General features: G+C 39.8%; 1 protein-coding gene across 2 annotated transcripts in view; it reads right to left on the bottom strand.

Moving 5' to 3' along the window:
• The window catches only part of negr1 (neuronal growth regulator 1), a 130270-nt gene that overhangs the window by 46790 nt on the left and 63006 nt on the right, over positions 1-20474 (bottom strand). For both annotated transcript variants that reach the window (XM_018673137.2, XM_018673138.2), the window contains exons 4-5: positions 11113-11244; positions 911-1031 (exon numbers count right to left, since the gene is read on the bottom strand). In XM_018673137.2, the coding sequence (XP_018528653.1) occupies positions 911-1031; positions 11113-11244 (253 nt within the window). The remainder of the gene's footprint in view (positions 1-910; positions 1032-11112; positions 11245-20474) is intronic.

Here is a 20474-nt window from a genome sequence, read left to right as displayed (position 1 = left end):
CAGGTGTGGTAAGACATATCCTCCAAATGTATCCATTCATATTCATATTGTTGGACCAAGCCTCAAAATCCACTGGATGTTGTGTTCAGACTTGGGCTCACATGGAAGTCTTGTCTCTGCTCTACTATCTTTGCATGCCAGTTGTATTGTTCCCAGTCCAGCTTGCATCTCTACACATGAGGAGTGAGATTTTTTATTGAAAATTCACACTGATTTAACATCTAATGATGCATTTCATTTGCAGTGGACTTGACTTTACTTCCAACCAGCAAAGTTATTTTTTCTTTATCATTTATGAACTTGAAAGGAATGCTACAGATTTTTTCTGTTAACATTTACTATACAGGAAACACAGCAATGTGCAAAAGTTTTAGGCAGGTTAGATATGTAGAGTCTTAACTATCATGCAATAGCATCAGGGAGACATCTGAGCAGTCTCTTTATTCATTCTGCAGCATGACAACAACCCGAAACATACAGCCAGTTATAAAGAACTATTTTCAGCCACAAGAGGAACAAGGAGTTCTGCAACAGATGGTGTGGTCCCCACAGAGCCCTGATCTCAACATCATGGAGTCAGTCTGGGATTACACGGAGAGACAGACAGAGGCAGCCTAAATCCACAGAAGAACTGCGATAAGTTCTACAAAATGCTTGGAATAATCTACCTACCACATTGGTTATTACAGGTGTAAAGCACAACCACAAAGTACCTGTTACCAATGTCATGAATGAGCTGCAAGATTATCAGCAAACTTCAAACAATATTTGATATTTGGCACAGACTGGTGGACACCAGTGGACACTGGAACCACTATGGACGTGTGACACAACAAAGCCCCACCCACCCCATCTGGGGTGGTGTTACCAATGCACTTTGAAATAGCTCATACAACAAAACTGGGCTCACCTTTTCTCACCCTTGTACCACTCAAATGTTGGAGAAGGCACAGCAGCCGCCTCGCACCTTAGCAGAGCTGTGCGTCCCAGACCAACTCCATGGCTTTTCATCTCATGGATAGATGGGGCAACTGCAGAAAACAAAGAGATAAAATATGTTAGCAGGGACAGAAAAAAATCCCAGTCTAAAGAAAAATCAGTGTTATCAAGAGCATAGGGGCAATCTAGAGGAAAAAAATTTTAAGTGATATTCAGACATGGAGCGCTGGGGAATGAGGGTTGTTGAACTTAAAAATGACAACCTCCGACTCCCTGGTCAGAGCACACATTACACAGTGTAAACTCACCACTCAGTCTACAGAGGCGGAGTTGGGGAGGGGAGAGGGCATCCATCCCCAATGTTAGGAAAATGAAATGAATTGCACTGCATGGTGATAAATGGCTTAATGGAAGTTCAAAGACTCAATGGCGGAGGCAGGTTCCGTGAATGCAGAATGAGGCTCCTTTCATGTGCTGAAATGTGGTGTAAATCTCTTTGCCAGTGTCATGAAGGCAGTTTTACATATGGACAGATTCTAAAGCAGCCCGGTCCTTTTGTACTTCCAATATTTACCCTGCTCATGGGTAACACAGTCTTGAAAGAAATGAAATTAATGAATTGAAGTTAGATAGACATACAACAATGGACAAAACCAGCCAGACAAAAAAGACTTCCAGTACTCTTACCTTTCCCTTAGAAACAAAATGGGAATAAAAATGTTTCACTTGTTACAATTGTAATTATTGGCCATTATCAGACTAATGCTGAATTCACAAACTGAGGATTATACGAGACTGAGGACTAGGAGTTCTTATTGTGAGCAGCGCTGTTACAGAACTGAATGGGTACAGTGGATCATATCGACTGGTACTGATATGACTGTTTTCTTGCTTCTCTGTTAATCAACAGAGGCTAGAACAGGAGAACCAATCATAATAAGGCACAGGGCTCAGTCTGACAGTGTGTATTGTGTAAACTTGGCTTGACTCACTAAACCCTGACAAATAACAAATGTGTTTTGTGCATCCAATCAGATGCATGTCATTTGACATACAATACAAGCAAAATTACTTTGTGCCACTCATACTCATACATCCTGATTAAAAGCATACGGTATATGGAAAAGGCCCACACTCTTATGGTCAGTCCTGCGGTCAACAGTAAATTGCCCGGCCATGTCTTAAAGTGAGATGTGGACTATTTATATTCCTGACAATGAGCCGACCTGTCAGTCAGAGTTCTAGCCTGTATCCAGTGGAATGGCTTGGCCAAACGCCTGCAAACCTTTACTTCCAATTGCATTTGGAGATGTTCCTAAAGGATGACCTCAGTATGGACTGCTGCAGCCTCCTGGACAACACAACCCCAAGGTACTAACTGACATCAAAACTGCAATTTTGTCAATCCAGTCTCAATGGTCTGTTCCTATAAAACAGGGCAGCTCTGATGTGTATTCCAGGTGTGAGAATGTAACAACATGCTTCATTAGCGCATATATATGCATTACTGTGAGATATAGGTATTGCAGATGTCTGGGCTTTATTCTAAGGAAGAGAATGCAGCATTGGCCCAATGTGTTAACAGTCTCTCTGCCAACCTGCGAGAGTCCACATAGATAGATGAGGTGGGATGCAACAGATCTGTGCTAGGTGAAAAACATACATGTGAGCGTTTGTATATGTGGTGTATGATCATGTAGGAGAAACACATTGAGGTGACAGCACGCCCTGTGATGATGGATGCCCTTTCACCAGCCCTCCACTGCATCCTAATGAGTGCATTTGTATGACTGGTGTATGCTGATTTTCTGTCCTTGCATATGTGTGCCAATTATACAGTTATTTTCCCTGTTCCGTGGCTGAGCTGAATAATCCGAAGGACTTCAGACAGTGAATCAAGCAATGGGTTATGCTAGAGGTTTTCCTGTTCATTTATCACTGTATGAAAAGTTGGATGCCATGCTGGGGGGTGTTAGTAGACCTTGACTGGATGTCTGTGGTTGCTGTGTCTGTGTGTGTGTGCGTGTACAAGCTGTGGAAATTTGTACCCTTATGTCTCTGAAATAGTATCAGCAGTTTTCTGACTTCACATCTTTTTGTTTTTACCACAACCAGTTATTAGCGGTCACCAAACCATAAAGACAGCCTACAGACCCAACAAACATCTTGGAAGAGGAACTACAACAACCTGTAGCAAAGAATAAGATGGTTGCTAAAGCTTGTGATTGAGTTCAAATCAGAACGTTTAGCATTTGACAATGTGGACCAGAGATACTTAAAGAAAAGGAAGTGAACAAGGAGAGAAAATTGTAGCAGTTCTTCACAGCACAGAACTATAAGCCAATAACAAGTATGACAAAAATCAATGCAATATGCTGACCGACAGAGGCTTAGTGAATCCTCGTAATCCTCCATTGGTGTCATTGTGCAGAGCCATTGATTATCTGAAGCCTCTGAAAGCGTCAGGGTGACCTGGCTGTCGCACTGTACAGTTACTAGGACAGTAGACATGGTGGCCCAGGCAGGTGTGTCAATACTTGAAACCTCACACACAGAGCCGCTGTCTTTCATGCTAAAACTGACAGTATACAACCGCTGGCAAATTGTCTGCCCATTTCTTTTTTGGACGATGCAGCATTTTGATGTGTTCCCTTTTATTTATTACCCCCTGGATCAGATATTTGCCAAAAAGAACACCATGCTTTCTTCATTAGACTCTGAACTGCTGTCCTCTGTCAGAAGTTGGTTAAAATCCTGGCGAGCAAAATTAGATTAAAAGAAAACAAAGCAATAATAAAACTCTTGCAGGTCAACATATAGTATTAGCGCTACAGGCTATCTCTCCTGGTGGTGTAATTGAAGGGAAGTAACTATGAATATAAACCCAGATTTCTCCTTAAATGATCTGTATCATCTATCATCATCTATCTTATCAAGGGCACCGCTCATAAAATTTTACCACTTTCTTTTCTTTAAATGAGAAAAATTCAAAAGTACTTTGGGCCAAAGTAATTGTCCTTCTTTCCACTCAAGTCAACATTTCAAAATAAAGAAAAATATCCCCCATCATTTTGTAGGTGGTCCAAAATGCTATAATTTTATATGCATATCAATAATATCAAGTCTTTCCAATTTGGATCTTGGCACTGGGATCTGTTAAGACAGATCACAGCCATAAAATCCAGTCCAATCCAATAATTCCAATTTCAACTTGCTGGCATGTCCTATATCATCATATATTGTGCAATACACCATCAGGATCTGGAGAGTAATGCAAAGTAGTGCACTAAAAATCGTGAAGGCCCAATAATCCAGGTAATTTAGTGCCTGGAGAATGCTGTGGTGGTGCTGTAAATCATGCCTGGAGTCATGGTGACTCCACCAGATGGGGGTGAGGGGTTGGGTCCAGGAATAGCACAGGCGCTGCAGAAAAAATGGGTGCTGTAAGGCCCTGCCGGGTGACAAATAGCCAGTTGCGGGTTGACTTCCATTACATCTGCATTATGTAGAGGTTGTCATCAAAATAAAGACGATGTCTCCAATTCTACATCTCTACAAAGTGCATGAATGCAAGCATGTTAATGATGAATAAAATGTTTGACCTTCTCTCTAATATTAATGGATGGGGTTTAGTCAGAAAGCACAGCACCTTAATGCACAGGGCTTCACTGAGTCGCATGCCTTAAGCGATCCTCGTGTGACTATTAATGATTAATTGGTGTGCTTCAAGATTGAATATGATTTATTTAGCTACAAACTATTGTTTGCCAAGAGAACCCACAGAACGCAGGCTTTTTAATTAAAAGATCAATTAATAACCCTACCTCTTCAGCCAGATTTGGAAATGAGTTTTCATTGCAATTAAGAAATGGACTCATCAGTGCATGACTTATCAGCTTACACACAGAGACACTGTTCCCCACTGCCATCTGTGGGCTTCATTGTCCTGTTTTTTTTGTCAGTCAGGAATGGTTCTGCTGCCAAGATTTATTAATTCATTAAGATTTCTATTCAGAACAGCTAGGGAACATTGTGTTCCTTCTTTTTACACAATGCAAAGCATATAAATAACCAGCTTAGTGTGCAGGATTGTGTGGGTTGACAGCAGCAGGGATTCACATTATTGTCTGCGTTTAACACTAAATGGTTCAAGGTACACAAATTCCAACCTGTCTTGGTTATCTACACGTATGAGATAGTTAGGTGTTCTCATGTGGACCACTCTACAACCAAGACATGCATTGCTGTGTAGGAGCTCAGTAAGTCACCTCCAACTGTGTAAACATACAAAATTTCAGACCAAGCTAATAGATGAAGTCGCTGTGTGTCAGTCTATTCTGAAGTGGTACTAGCAAGAACATTTATTCCGCAGAAGATCAAGATTCCACTCATTTATTCATGCTTCGCATGCAGCAAGAAATCCAAATAGCAATCAAGACGAGAGCTTTGGAGAGATGTAGAGAGATGGATTTACGTCCAAACAGCTTGAGGGTACTGGCTTTAACTCTACTTAGGACTGGATCAGAATCCAATTCTAGGAAGCCTTCTCTTTTGAATTGTAAGCCACAGTATTTCAATGGATACTGCGAACTGACGACAAATGCTGAGCTGAGACTTGGTGCCTAATGTTAAAATACAACAACAGATTCCCTTGAACTGTGGTATGGATGCACATTCTACCTTTGATTCAACAGTGCTCCAACAGCTGCACTGAGGCAAGTCTGGACACACACAGTATGTAGGACATGCATTTTACTAAATGTAAATGCTGTCAACATCTATGCAAATGTCACAGTGTCTAATTATTCTTAATAAAAGAAATGCTAATACAGTGCAAACATGCTCACATTCCACTAATAATTGTGTACTTTCTTGTCATTACTTGACATTGTAATATTGGGTGGTCATGAAGATGTGTCTCCTGATCACAAGTAAACAGGTTTTTGCCTCTTATTTATCCGAGATGGTCATGACTCCCCTGAACAACTCTGTCAGGGGAGTCAGAGGAGCATGTTGTGGGTGTATCTACCAGGGCAGGGTCTGAATTCCAAACAGGCCCGGATGACTGGGGCTTTAGAGCAAAAGGCAGGGTCGGAGCAAACAAAAGACAAGGTGATGTAAAGAATCTGAAGCATTCCCAGTATGTCCTCGCATTTCAATTATGCTCAGAAATCTATCAATACTATGGCTGTAATTGCACAAAGCGGTTCTAATGCTCGTGCTCATAATTAATTAAAAATGATCACAGTTTTGTTGGCCAATTACTGTTAGCAGGAAAGAAAGTAAGGTGCTCTTCTTTTTATAAATATATCCATGGTGAGTATGTGAGCAGAATTCACAGCTGCAGGGCACTGGAGGAGGAAGGAGGCGTACAAATGGCTGGCAAACTCGGAAGCACACAGGGCACAGCTCCACTTCGAAAAGCAAGTGAAACCTCACTGTGAAGGAAAACAAGTGATGTTGAGGAGAGAGATGCCTGCTCTGGCTCAAACCTGCGTCCTACATTAAGATAGGAAGGGACGAGATCATATGGTTACAAAAAATCTAAAAACCAAAAACACAGTTACATCTACTGTGTCAGAGATACCCAATTAAACTTCTTTGTGTGTCAAAGACCAAGCTACTGTAGTGTTTTAAGAAGAGGTTCTGAATATTCTGCTCTAAACTTTCCCGGAAATGTGGCACTTGCATAACCAGTGACTTTTTATAAAAAAGATTTTGCAACAAAACAAATAAAAGAGAGACAGATATCCCAAAAAAGCCAGGGTCTTCCTACTCCACATCAATAATTCAAACATCTGCGCTGCTAACATGGCATCAACTGATTTGTCTTCTTTACACATTTATTTCCTGAAAATTGACTTGAAGCAGCTTTGTGATTACCACACGGACGGAGGGAGACGATCAGAACATCTGGCGTGGTCTCAGACAGCTTTAGTTGAAGGCGTATGAAATGGTGACGGGCAAATAAAATGTAGCACGACAAGACAGTTGGTTGTCGGCGTTCTTTCCACGTGTGACTAAAGTTTGTGCAAACTGTCAAATCCCATCTTGCAACATGGCCGGCGTTCAAACTCTGTAGTGTCACTCATTCAATAAGGAGCGAGAGCAGACAGCACTCTCTGGAGAGGGAGAGCTTTCTGAACTACAAAGGAAGGTCAGGCACCTTTGATTTTCGAGCTTGAAAAAGGAACAGGTTTTTATTATTGTTTTATGTGTATGTAGTTAGCATTGGACGCTTTCATTCTACAACGAGGTGGCTTCATTAATTAATCAAACATCGGCTTTTTATCTCAGCCGGAGGTTTTCCACGGTGGTTTCCTTTTCATTCATCCCTCCGACTCAGCCACCTAGATGTGATATTTATGCCTTTGAGTCACACTGTGCGGTGAGAATTTCAGCCAATAGCTGCACCCACCTGCGGTGGAGATGAATATGTAAATTTGAAAAGTAGGTCAGAGATCAAATTTCATCAGGTAAAAATCACCACTGAAATATCCTTTCCCCAAGCAGGGCTTTTTAGCCAATCTGATTCTAGCGTGACCTTCTGCATAGCTGCCATCATTCAGCTTTAGCTGATAAAAGTATCCAGTCTCCGTTCATTCATCACCAGACATATAAAGACAAGAGGCACAAGCCAGTAATTTAATTAATGCTGTCTGATTAAGGTAGTCTTTTGAGCCTTGGAAACATTCAAGCAGAGGTTAAATGTACTGGACTTAACACTTTGAAATAGCAGCACAATGACAATGCATCATCATATCATAGAAAGCCAAATGGCAGGCTTAGTGTTATGGAAGGCCTGGTGTTATTAAAACTCCAAACATGCTAGAGCTTAATTTTGTTTTCATTACTCTAGTTTGCTTATTTTAATTAGTGGCCTTAATCTGCAATTAGCCCAGAGGTCAACTATACTCTTAGCTTAAAAAAAGGAATTGTTTTGAAAGCAGGGAGAAATTGTTTGGACATGTATTTAATTAGACTGTTAACCCATGAAATGTCAATGTCATTCACTCTTATGCTGCCTTATTAGAATGATAAAAGAGAAATAGTGCAGACATGACTGATTGATGCTTGTGACTTGATTTAATTTAACTGCTAGAACGGACACTCTGACAGGATCAGTGCAGATACTCTGGTGGGGTCAATGCACAACATGATAGGCTCTTTAATAAGTGAACAACAAATGCAGATAAAACCGGTATAAAAAAACAAACAAACAACTAATAGTGTATTTCCTGTCATCACACTGTGTGATATGGTAAAAGTGTTACTTAAAATCTAAATGGCACATTTCTCATCGTTGACAGAGTAAATGTGACATCTGCAGAACTTTTATAAAGTTGAAAGGCTGATTTTGTCAGCCACGTTTAACATCTGTATAAGTCTGTGTCCATATAGTTTAATATCTTTAAAACATAGTAAATTTATTGCTTCTTACTGTATAATTATCCTCTCTTGTTTGAGTTCCAATGCCAGCTGACGTCTTTATCTTAATTCAGAATTTGGCACACCGAGCTCTCATCAATACCCCACGCTCCAGGGCGCCTGCTGAAAAAAGCCTGATGTGTGACAGTAAAGCATGAATGATACAGTTGATTGGGATGTGGCGCAAATGCTTCTCTCTTTCCTTCACGGAGGGAGAACTGTGCCAGGGTGGAGAGGAGGCAGTGAAGAGTGGCCACCAGCTGGCTCAGGCTCTGCCTGCTGTGGCCATATCAACCGCTCCAATGGACAACAACTTTAATTCATTTATTCAGCCCCCTTATCTTTGTAAATGAGCACGTGTCACCAGTCAACATGTTTGGAGGAATGACGAGGCAACTTTCATGACAGAATACAAACATATTTAGAAAATGTTTTGAGAGCTGATACGCCGACTATTTAAAGCTACATGACACAAGGTACTGAAGTAAAGATTTTTAACAGCCACCTCGATGCCATTTGAAAATGTCGACAACCAAAGCTGCCTTTTGCTGCTTTACTGTCTTGTTTATGCAAGTCTCATGGTTGTGCAGCACTTTGAATGCTAAACAGCAGCAATAAAACACAGGACCTTTCATGTGTTCAGTGCTTGTGAGGCCAGAAAAGTCTGACTCTACAGAGCTACATATGGGCCATAGCTCAAACAGGACGTCAAGAATTATGAAATATTTATAGGTAAAAGGGGGAGAGCTCAAAGATTAACGCTTTGTGCAGACACAGGCTGCCCCATCACCTAGACTAAACTAATTACTGCAGACTGATTTTAAATAAAGACTTGTCAGACATTACATGTGTCACAGCACTGCTGCGAGCGATGTTTCATGTCCACTGAAGCAACCTATAAACCACATACAATTATATAAATTTAAGAACTAATTTAAGAACTAATGTACTACTCTTTGTGAAATCCTTGTAAAACATATTAATTATTTCAAAAAATCTGTCATCGATCTTGCACTGGGCTGTTTTACTCAGTCCCTGAAAAGAAACACTTTGGAGATAATGGTTTCCAGTGAACACTGACTCTAAAAGTCTCATTTCAAAGTATTCACTTGGCATCCTGCTGCTGCTTTTGATAAAAGTGTCCGGCAAAATGTCTATGTTTTATGTATTATAAACCATGGCATTTCGAAGAAAGGCCTGTGATATGTTGCAGCGCGATACAGAACCTCAATTTTTCAGTCCAGAAGGCAGAAGTAATGCGAGCAAGTTTAAAGCCTGTGCAGCTACCTCCTTTGTATTAGAGATGTTTTTCTATTGCTGTATAAAAGAGGAATCCTCTATACCTTGAGGATTATGTAAAATATCATACTAAATCAAAATCATAAACAGTTTTCAGAAACCAATTTGTAAACCATTAAATATTCATCTACAAAAGATATCTGGACAATTCTCCTTGGTGTTACGGATCCATAACAAAGAATGAGTAAGTAGTCGATGACAGGAACAACTCTGTAGCTCTGGCAGCTTCAGATAAGTCTGGGCAGTGGGCAAATACTGCCTCAACACTTGAGCAACTACAGCACTCTCCCACCCAAAGTATCGCTCCGGTGCTCAAGGCTGTGGTGACTTTGTCTGACAGCAAAAGAAAGTCTTCCTAATCAATTCACTCAGTGTGGATACTAAACCCACACACCCCTGCTGTCTCACTTTAAAATTTGGCGTCTGAGAATGACGTGCCTTATCAATCATTGGGAATATCTCTTTTGTTCTGTAACATAAAGACAGTGCGAGTTGTCAGAGCTCTTTTCATCCTTGAACCCATGTCTCAGTTGAGCTATAAATAACTGGCCTCTAAAACTCCACTCAGGCCCAGCTCATTAGAGCCAGGCATTACACAGAAATAATGGCCACAAGACTCAGTTTTATAACGAAGCCAGAATGAGAGCTGCCTTAACACAGTGAGGTGGAAATAGTAGTACACACGTTATTGGGCTCAAAGTTGTCGTAAAAAAGAATTAAATTGTCAAAACTGTGTATGAAATAAAATATTTCATTTCTTAAAACTTGAATTGGAAAACTTACATGATTAGCTTTAAGGATATGAGTCAGTAACTGGGCCAGGAGGAGTCTTTTTTTCTTACAATCTTCCTCCCCCTGCCTCACCACCCTCCACCCTGTCTATGTAGCTGAGCGCCCGGTAAGCTTTGCCAAAAGTGAGATTTAGTGCAGGGCATCTATGCAGAAACCTCAATGAATAACAGTGAAGTAAAGGAGCACTTTTAGAAAGACAGGGAATGGCAATAATTGTCAAGCACCCATTCCCGCTCATACTTACGAGTGGTGATTTCCACGTGACCACGACAGCTAAAGCCCAGTATCATTCATTAATGCCCCGGCTCCTCATTACTGTCTCCTCACACTTTTGAAAGACTCATTACCTGCATAATGGAATAGTGCTTAGAACAGTCAGACCTTTCCTTGGTGTGAATTAATCACCTACATGCACAGACAAAAAGGGAATTCTCACATTAAATATTAAGAAACTTTGAGCTCAAGCTTTCTACTTTTCTTCAAACTTCAGGAAGGTGTACTTTCTTGAAGCATACAGTCGGGGACATGACACCCGTATCATTGAAGACTGCCCTGGTGTCTTTCATGTGTCGACTAGGCCAGTGCGGAGACAAAATAGGGGTGGGGGGGTGGGGGGGCGGTTTTGGGCAAGGAAGAAGACAAAGATATACTTACAGTTGACTGTGACTTTTACTGTTTTGGTGTCAGGAGAGGCGATGTCATTTAAAGCGCTGCATTCATAGTCCCCAGCTTGGTCCCTTGTGATGCCGGTGATGTTAAGATATTCACCACTGTCATACTTCCTGGCTGGAAATAGAAAAATGAAGGCAAAGTACTTACACTGTGTCTACAAAGAATACAAACACAGCACACAAACACAGACACCTACAAGCACACACCACACACTCAGTATACACACACACATATATATACATATACATACATATATATATATACATACATATATATATATATATATATATATAATACTAGGCTTTCTGTAGTCTATGGTTAGTGTGTGGAAAACCCTCATTTGTAGTAAATAGCTTTCAAGTTTAAGCCTGAGTAGGAGATGCAATACGATTAAGTATTGTACTGAACCCCTGATTACCTTCCTTGCATCCTAAAATAGCAGCGGATTAGCAGTGCATCGATCCATTCAGACTGATATGGTGGCAGGAAATGAAATAATGGTGGATTCCCACTCATCCACTCATCATTTGCTCAACTACCACACAGTTAGAGCTACTTCCCGGAAGACAGACAAATTTGATGGCTCGATGCACATGTCAGTGCTTTACGGTTAGCTAGCGGTGCCAAAGGCAGAGGCAGTGTAGCACCATGACTGGCATATTGGCAGGGGTGCGGTTCACCTAAAAAGTTGGAGGGAGCACAAATCCACACAAACATGTCCACTCCAGTTCACAGAAAGATTAACAAAGACTTTGTTATGGATGAGCACTCTAGCTCACATTGTGCGAATGTAAGAACTATGAACTGAATGTATGATAATGAAGAGGATAATGAGATGCAGTATAATGTCCAGTTTAACTGAGCCAGAATTATCAAGTGAACTATAATTGTCTATCTGATAGATGTAAGTTGCATGACGAACAAATCAAGTTTCTCTCAGTCAACAGTATCAGAGATCTTAGCACAGGTATGCCACATAGTGTATTATTTAACATTAGAGCTGCAATGAATAGTCAATTAGTTGAGGGACATGACAGAAAATCAATTGGCAACTATTCTGATAATCAATCAATCACTTCAACCGTTTATCAATTACTAACTGGTGCCAGCATCTCTTGTAGTAAACTGAATATGTATGACTTAGAAATACATCATCATCACAGACACAAAGAAAGTTTTCAGGATAATAAACTAACTATCATCCTGGGGTTGTGGGAAATTACAGCAAGCATTTTTCACCATTTTACTAATGTGGGAAAAACAATGAATAGATATTGATTGTTATTGACTGCAGTGAGAAGAAATAAAATGATTTGGCCTGGAGTGGCATTTGGTCATGTGTCAGATTAAAGTCCAGTCTGGTGATGACAACCACAAATATTTGGCATTTGTATTCGTCACTGACATGTTAATTATTAGACATAATTTAAATAGATAGATAGATAGATATATGTCAATACTAACAATGAAACAAATTTGACTGCAAGTGCTTCTGTAATAAATGGTTACAGGATCTCAGCAGGCAGCACTGTGTATGTATTAGAGAAACTGTGGCAGATTCTCCCCTGACCAGAATTAATTTCCAACCCAGTGGTGCTCAGTGTGAAATCTATTTATACACAACTTTTCAGGGTGGTAATGGTGGTTTGGGAAAGGAGATGTGTGGATGTTTGGATGGATTTGGAAGGCATGGGGATCAAACAGAGTGCACAATCAAGCAAAACTGAGCTCAACATAACTGTTCAGAAAGCCACAGAGACCCGACACTGACTCAGCAATATCTCATAAAAGAGGAGCCTGAATCAAGACAATCCATGCTTCAGGAGTGGAAATGCTGCCAATCTCCCCCTGCAAGTGAGCTGAATTCTTATATAATGTCACTTCCTTATTCTGCAACCCTGGTGGCTTTTTATCTGCTAACTACGATGTCAGAAAAAAACTTGAAACTGAAAGCACTGTCGATAATGAGCTTTGCTGTCTCTTCTCACACTGTTGTGGCGGCAACAATGGAGTCCAAGAGTCTTGGCAAAGATACTAGTGGCTACACAAACAACAGCAAAAGGAGAGAAAATGTTTGAAAAACTGATCCATAAACAAGCGCCGGATGTGTCTCGAAAACAGACCTGTTAATATGCCAAGAGTGCACAGGGATGGAGACATAACACATAGGGTTCTATTTTTGTGACAGTGCACGGCACATGGCTGGGCTCTGCACCAGTGAAGCAGCAGTTAACAGCAGTTTTTATTGGGTGCACACAGTTTTTTAGTTTTCCTAAAACTTAATCCCACTGATGTGGGAGGGGATGTGCAGTGCAGAGTGTGTCAGTAAAATGATCAAATGGTGCAGTGGAAGTTTGATGTCAAAAATAACGGATTTGTGCAGACTAGGTTAACAGGGTGCAATGCACAGTCACTCTCTAGCTTGTATCTATGACTTTACCTACGTGATGTGTATATGAGCAGACATCCCAACTCTTGTGAATTATATGCTGGGGAAGGCGCAGCAAAGACAGTTTTATAGCTCTAAATACAACCCAAAAATAAATAAACGAATGCATTTATATTAGACTTTAACAGTGTGGTTGATGTTCTGCTTTTGCTCTAGCTTCAGTCCAATTGATTGCCTGTGCAGTAGCCCTGCTGAGACCTATAGCCACAGTGATATACCTAGAATTAAAGTTATGACAGATGCAGTGGAATCACATATTATCACTGTTTCACTGAATAAGTAGGTCTCCTGCTCAGCTCAGCTACCAAAGCCAGCACCTCTACTCCTTTTAAAAGACATCACATATTCCTCAAAACTGTGCAAACCAGAGTGAAAAAAATAGTTTTTTGTAGAAGAATAGACCGAGTAGTGTGTTGATTTTAGCAGCCAACTGTTTCTCTTACAACAATACAGCTTAGAATATAATACAGTTAAACTGTTGTCATTTTTGTTTGAGAAGCCCATTTCTTTTGGTTATGGTGGGTGGTGCTGTGGAATCAAATGTGTGTAATAAAGAGACAGTACTTAAAATGAAATTGTTTTATTCACCATCTGCTATTTAACTGTTGATTAGACCAAATTAGTCCATATTACAACCTACTAAAAAGCTTTGACAGTGTCACAAAGAGGGGCATTGATTAGGCTATTTATTATTACTTAACCAAATAATATAAAAAAGGTTGGTTTTCCCTTTGATAGGTTTCAGATCAAGAATTATTTGGTCATGACAGATACCAGCCATGTTACATCTACTGATAACTAACTGTTCTATAGTTTTGTGTCCATGTATCTGCACCATGTAATGTACAACTGACTGAGTGCTTCATAATGCATGACAGAAAGAGAGCAGGATGTGAATACATGTGTCAGTAGGTCCTTCATGTCCATTTTACATAATGGAGCTGAAAACATTTCTATTCACTTTAATGTATGTCTACATATTGCAAACACAGCTTTTATGGATTTCTGTGAACCATTAGTGGTTGCACTACTGTATAGTACATCTGGCTTTTTTACTGTGTACAGTGATCAATGCTAGAAATCACATGACATTTCCTGCAGGGTTATATCTGTACCTTTTGCCTTTAGTGGTTTGTGACATCTGCTTTAGAAAGGTGCTTTATAAATACATTGTATTTACCTACATATGGATTATACAAGAACTGCAGACTTTCACAGGACTTTATGTCTTGGTGTCTTGTGTCGAACCACCCCTCCCCTGCAATTCACTAAGTAGTTGCACTACATGGTTGACCTATACACTGCCCTTAATGCACAGCTCCATTGTATTCCACTGTAATGGGGAATTATGATACTCAGTACGTGGAAATCCACTGTGTGCACTTGTGTCTTTTACTGGGCAATGAAATCAAAAGCACTGACCCATGAGGCCAAGTATGCTTGATGCTTCCAATACAATTTACCAAATGGCTGGATCAAATGCTGTGGTTTCCGCAGAAAAGCACACAAACTATCTGTCACCTTGTGTGAAACACAATCAATCACTTATTTGCCACTGGGGGAGGTTGGTTGTGTCAGGGCATGTTCGAGCAATTGTTGTTCATAAAATACTAAATGTTAAATAAAAAACACAGTCATACATGAAATATACTGTTAGATTCCTCTTCTACTGGTTGTGTGGTACAGTGAGAGCCACAGGATGAGAGAAAGGCTTTCTTCCCTTCTACAAATATTTTCATGGGCAACAGAAGCCTATGTGCCATTGGCTGCGATTTTGCAAGGTGCCGGCATCGTTTCTAAGACTCTAGTTTTGTGCTCAGGCTGACCTGAAATTGGGGTGATATCTCCACCTGCTCAGATGACCCTGAATGGCAAATGCAAGTGCAAAGGATAATTTCCCTAGCTTTAGTTGGCAGAAGTGCAAACAAAAACCTCTGCAAAATCACAAACTTTTCCCATGTTGAGCTTATCTCATTTTGAGTTGAGTTTTACATTTCACACTGAATCATTCTCATCAATAATGTCGTCCACACATGCTTGTAGGATGGAATACCTCCTTCTCTTTTAGTCGACTGAATACTCCAAGGGTTTAAACAGCATCTCTAGCATAAGAAGTGCAGATATATTAATGAATTAACTTCACACAAGGCACCAGGATCTCCTCAGGCACAAGTCTGTACTTTTACTTTATAGGGCAAAAATCCAAACCGGATATGTTTTTCTTGCCTGCACAACACTATTTCACTCTACTGAACATATCTGTTTCACCTGATGGTGCTTAATTTAATTTGGTCTGAAATTGTGTTGATCAAGGCCACTGGTCTGGTGCCGCCCCGCCTGATGTCCAGTTATACAGCACCACAGAATGCATAAAATTATTGATTTAATTTCCCTTTAAATTCAGACATAAAATGTATACTACTGATGCTGCAAAGTGAGAAAACATTAAGAGTTCCTCAATGCTGCTAACAAGTGTAGCTTTCATGATAAGAGAGTGGGTCACCTATGCTTGGTTGACCATATGGTACAAAAAGCATCCCTGAGAGATTTTTTTTGTGTGTGTGTGTAACTCCAGCTAAGTGTTTTGAAAATGAGAATCCTGCATTTGATTCAGTATTGTCTCTATATAAATATAAATGATAAAGTGAGCTCTATATCACTGAGCACTAAGGAACAGATAAAAGATGAACTGGCTAAGAGAGGGGATGGGAATAATTCACAGCAGGAATGATGCATCATGTCAGTGTATATTTAAATGTAAATCCAGTCGAAATGCCATGATTATTTAGCTGCTTAATCATGGTAATTGGCATGAGAAAACCATACAACATGTTAAGATACACCTTCTTTTCCTCACATTTTCTACTATGGAAAAAGCATTTCTCATACAAACACACATTGAGTTAATCTGCGTGGATTTCTGAAAAGCCGGTTGTCATGGCAGACATTTTGACCTGTTATAGCAGGTAAACCACAGGTGATGTTAATGAAATTTATGATGGCTCCTTCCTTTGACAAGTCCCAGTAAGCCATGCCAATAAGCCTGCATACACAGTAGCACAGCATTAGCATTAGAACTGGTATTTCTAAACGGATCAGAGCCATTGTTAATGTAATCTGTTTCCTGTGGTTTTTCTGTTAGCACATGTCAAAATGTCTGCTGTGAAAAGGGCCTGTTCAGTTTCTCGCACAATTCCTACACTATAAATCTAAGGCTCAATGTAACTGGCACAATCGTGAGAAATGTGAGTAATAATGACACCTACGTTCAACATTACCCTCCAGTGATATCCACAGGTGGCATGTAGGCTTCCAATTAAGCCGATGGAGTGAAATATTCCAGTTTGCAATTGCTCACAAATGTGAAGAAGAAAAATGTGGAGGGCTGTGCTGATGATTCAGCATGAAAATACCTTCTAATGGCATCTCTGAGATAGTCAAACGTTAGTCAAGCCTGCACAATTAGCCAAAATGAACTGAAGTAAGGCGGGAGATATAACATCATCACCATGATTATATCAATTTTGTCGTGCCCACAAAATGCCACCAAGCATTATCAGACATTTATTGTGCTCTCACATCCCACATCCCTGTTCTTACCATTCATCTAACATTGTTTTTGATGCACTCTGAGGCATCCTCCTCTCTCTGAATGTTTCTGGCTGCTCAAGCAAGGAACAAAAAAACTTAATCTAATTTTGCTAATAACCACTAAATCAACACATAAGTGCACAGAAAAAAGGTAGGTACTGTTGGTAGTAACTATTTAACTGTTTATTTGTCCACTAATTATAGCGTCGACAACCTGTGCAGACAGGTTACATCAGCAAATGTTTAAACATTACAATGTGGGCCTGTGTATAGGAAATAAATAAGGAAAATAACTTAAGCTACAAGCATCATCTGTCATCGATGTCAAATCAATCAAACAGAGCACAATGCAGGTAGGAACAGTGAGAACTTGTCTTCCCACTAAGCAATTTTGATTACGACTGGAGAGAACATTGCAAAGATATGGCTTACTCTCTGTTTTTGTGTCTTTGCTGCCAAATTAATTTTCGCACCACAGCCAAATTCTGTTGCTAAGCTGTAATGAAGACATCCAAAAGATGGTCCCCATAGTACGGAGTGATGATTTGATAAATTGTATAGGATATGAAGCAGAAAAAGTTTTAGCTAAACCCTGAATGGAGGCCAGATAAATTAACAATACCACAGAGTTGAGGCTTAGGAAACTAAGGGGAAAAACAAGTTTTGCTGGTAAGTGAAAAGATTTAAAGGACTGAATGTGGGTTTAAATTTAGACCAACGAGGTGGTAGAAGGATCGTTGTATTGACGTCAAAATATGTGTTTATATTTTGTTGATTTATTCCTGTCAGAATGACAATTTTTAATCCCAACCATTTAAGATTATTTCTGGCTGGTGACTGTGACAGTACTGTAATTTAAATTCCGGCTCACATCAGATTTTTATCTAAGTTTTTTTTTTATACTTGAAATATTTGTATTCTTATTTTAGTGTGACCTGTATTATGTTGCTCGTTTTAGACTGTAACATCCACCTCATGATTGAGGGTTTTTTTCCCCAAAGGAGATGCGGTTTTACATTAGAACAAGTACATATAGATCCATCTCGAAGCAAACAGACAAATTTCCATTTTAAGAAAATCTAATTATGCTGCAGTCTATCTATGATAAATGAAAGCCAATGTATTTTTTTCATGCAGGATCTAGTTGCATCATCCTACCCTTGCTGCAAATGGTATTCCTATCGATTACAGCAGGAAGGGGGCTTTGCAAAGGTCATAGGAGCCATTAAAGAAGAATCGCACTCCTTGATGTATACTTTGAGGGGCATTATATATTGAGTGCTCAACCTTGACATTACAGTAAATATAAACTGACATACTGTGGCATTATGTATCCTGAAAAAATATGACGAATAAAAGATCTTAGGAAAGAAAATATCCTCCACTGTTGGTGTAAGTAATGTAAAACCACCAAGGGACCTAACATGAGTTATGTGTGAGTGCATGCTGAGGGATATTTGAGAAACTGACGGAGGCCCCTCTCACCTGAGGGAGATGTCACTCCAAGCAAATTAAAGAAATCATAGCAAGGTTAATTTCGCATTCAGTGCCAATGCTGGCTAAGTGCCGTTGCAGTAAGCAATTTCCCACATTGTGTAGGGGAGCTGTGAGTACACTTCCTTCAGGGCTGCAATACACAGATAGGGCAGGCATCGCTGAAGAATCCATTATAGCATAGAGCAGCATTTTCTACATCAATTTATCCTTTTAACTCCTGAAAATGGAGAACAACCCACGCTGCTACATTGTGCGCTGCTGCCTTCTGGCCCCAACTCAAGGTGTGGGCCAGAACTAGGGGTAAAATCACACTGTGTGCAGGGCCTGTCTGAAAAACAGGCTGTTAGTCTGCCTTGATACATAACACCTACCCTGCTCCCTGGCTGTCAATCTGAGGCTGCTAAAATCCAGAGAGTGGAACTGGGCCAAAGGAGCCTTAAGTCATGTCTGATTGCATGTGGTGCCACCTCTGCGACCCGTACAATTACCTTACTGTTGCTTTCTGCGCTGACATATTTAGCCAAATACTGTGTAGGCACGGAAACACAGTTTCAGGTGCTGGACCTGGCAGGGGTTGAGAGACTCATGTGACTGTGTTATCAGAAAACAGCTTAAAGAAGGCTGAGAGTAGGATACTTCATATGGCAAACAAGCATACTGAGTAACAAGCATGTGAGACAAAGTATTTGGCATGACTAAGCAAAATATTTGATCAGCACCTTGTATTTGTTTTGTGCATTAGGATTGATGCATAAAAATGAGTTGATTCCAATAAAAATATATTAGATGCCAAAATTATTGGGAGATTTAATTTGTTTACTTAAAAATGTATATTTCACAAAGAAGTGGTGGGTGTGGATTTTAAAGATGTGGTAAAGAGGAACAAAACACAGCAAGTAGTGGTAGATTAATTCCTTTATCTTGGTGGATTTAAGTTAAATATATGAAGTATGTTTTACTTTACCAGTAAACTGAAACATCCTGTTGTATGTAACAACTGAACAAAAAGTTGACTTCATACAGCATCTCAGCTGTGTCTTAATGTTTTATTAACTGTCTTAGCCACCACAGTGTATTTAATTGAATTATTCTGTTAAGTTTGGCCAACGCATGAAACATACTGCAGTAAGTATGTGAATATAAGAATAGAAAAGAGATCATATTTAACCATATTTCACTTACTGCATGTGCTTCGAATGACTGGCTTTTACAAGATTTGATGAAATGCATCAAGAGTGGAACAAAACCACAAGTGAATATATCTGTTTACACATAGCCACAAGGTGTTATAGTGATACACTGATCCAATTCAGACATATATCTAGATTCAACACTTGGACTAACCATCGACCACCGACTTTCACACCCGTGGGAGGAAAGCATAAAGGAGAACTTAGAAGTTAAATATCAACATGATATATATACACAGTATTATATGGCTAAAATCTGTAAAAATACTCTCTAGTCTCCCAGTCTTCAAAGCAGTCTGGCAACCTAGTGAGAAAATAAATCCTTCAGAGCTGTCAATAGTCAATAGTCATAGTCATAGTGATTAGTTATATTCCCAGTCCTCTATAATAGGACACTATATATATTGATTGATTGATTGATTGATTGATGACTCCATTCAATACATTAAAAATAAAGTACACAAATATGTACGCAGTACTAAAATTCATCAGGATATCACAAGAAAGTAAGGTGACTTATTTCCACTGCAGGCTTACGGCCTAGGCTAGGAGGCAGTCATGAAAAGGAAGTGATGTGTGCATGTATGTATGTATTACCCATTTTACATTACACTTAT

This window comes from Lates calcarifer, linkage group LG17 (assembly GCF_001640805.2).
Source record: "Lates calcarifer isolate ASB-BC8 linkage group LG17, TLL_Latcal_v3, whole genome shotgun sequence".
In the NCBI taxonomy this organism is placed as follows: Eukaryota; Metazoa; Chordata; class Actinopteri; family Centropomidae; genus Lates; species Lates calcarifer.
Note: the sequence above shows the minus strand (reverse complement) of the source record. Positions and strands in the feature narration are given on the sequence as shown.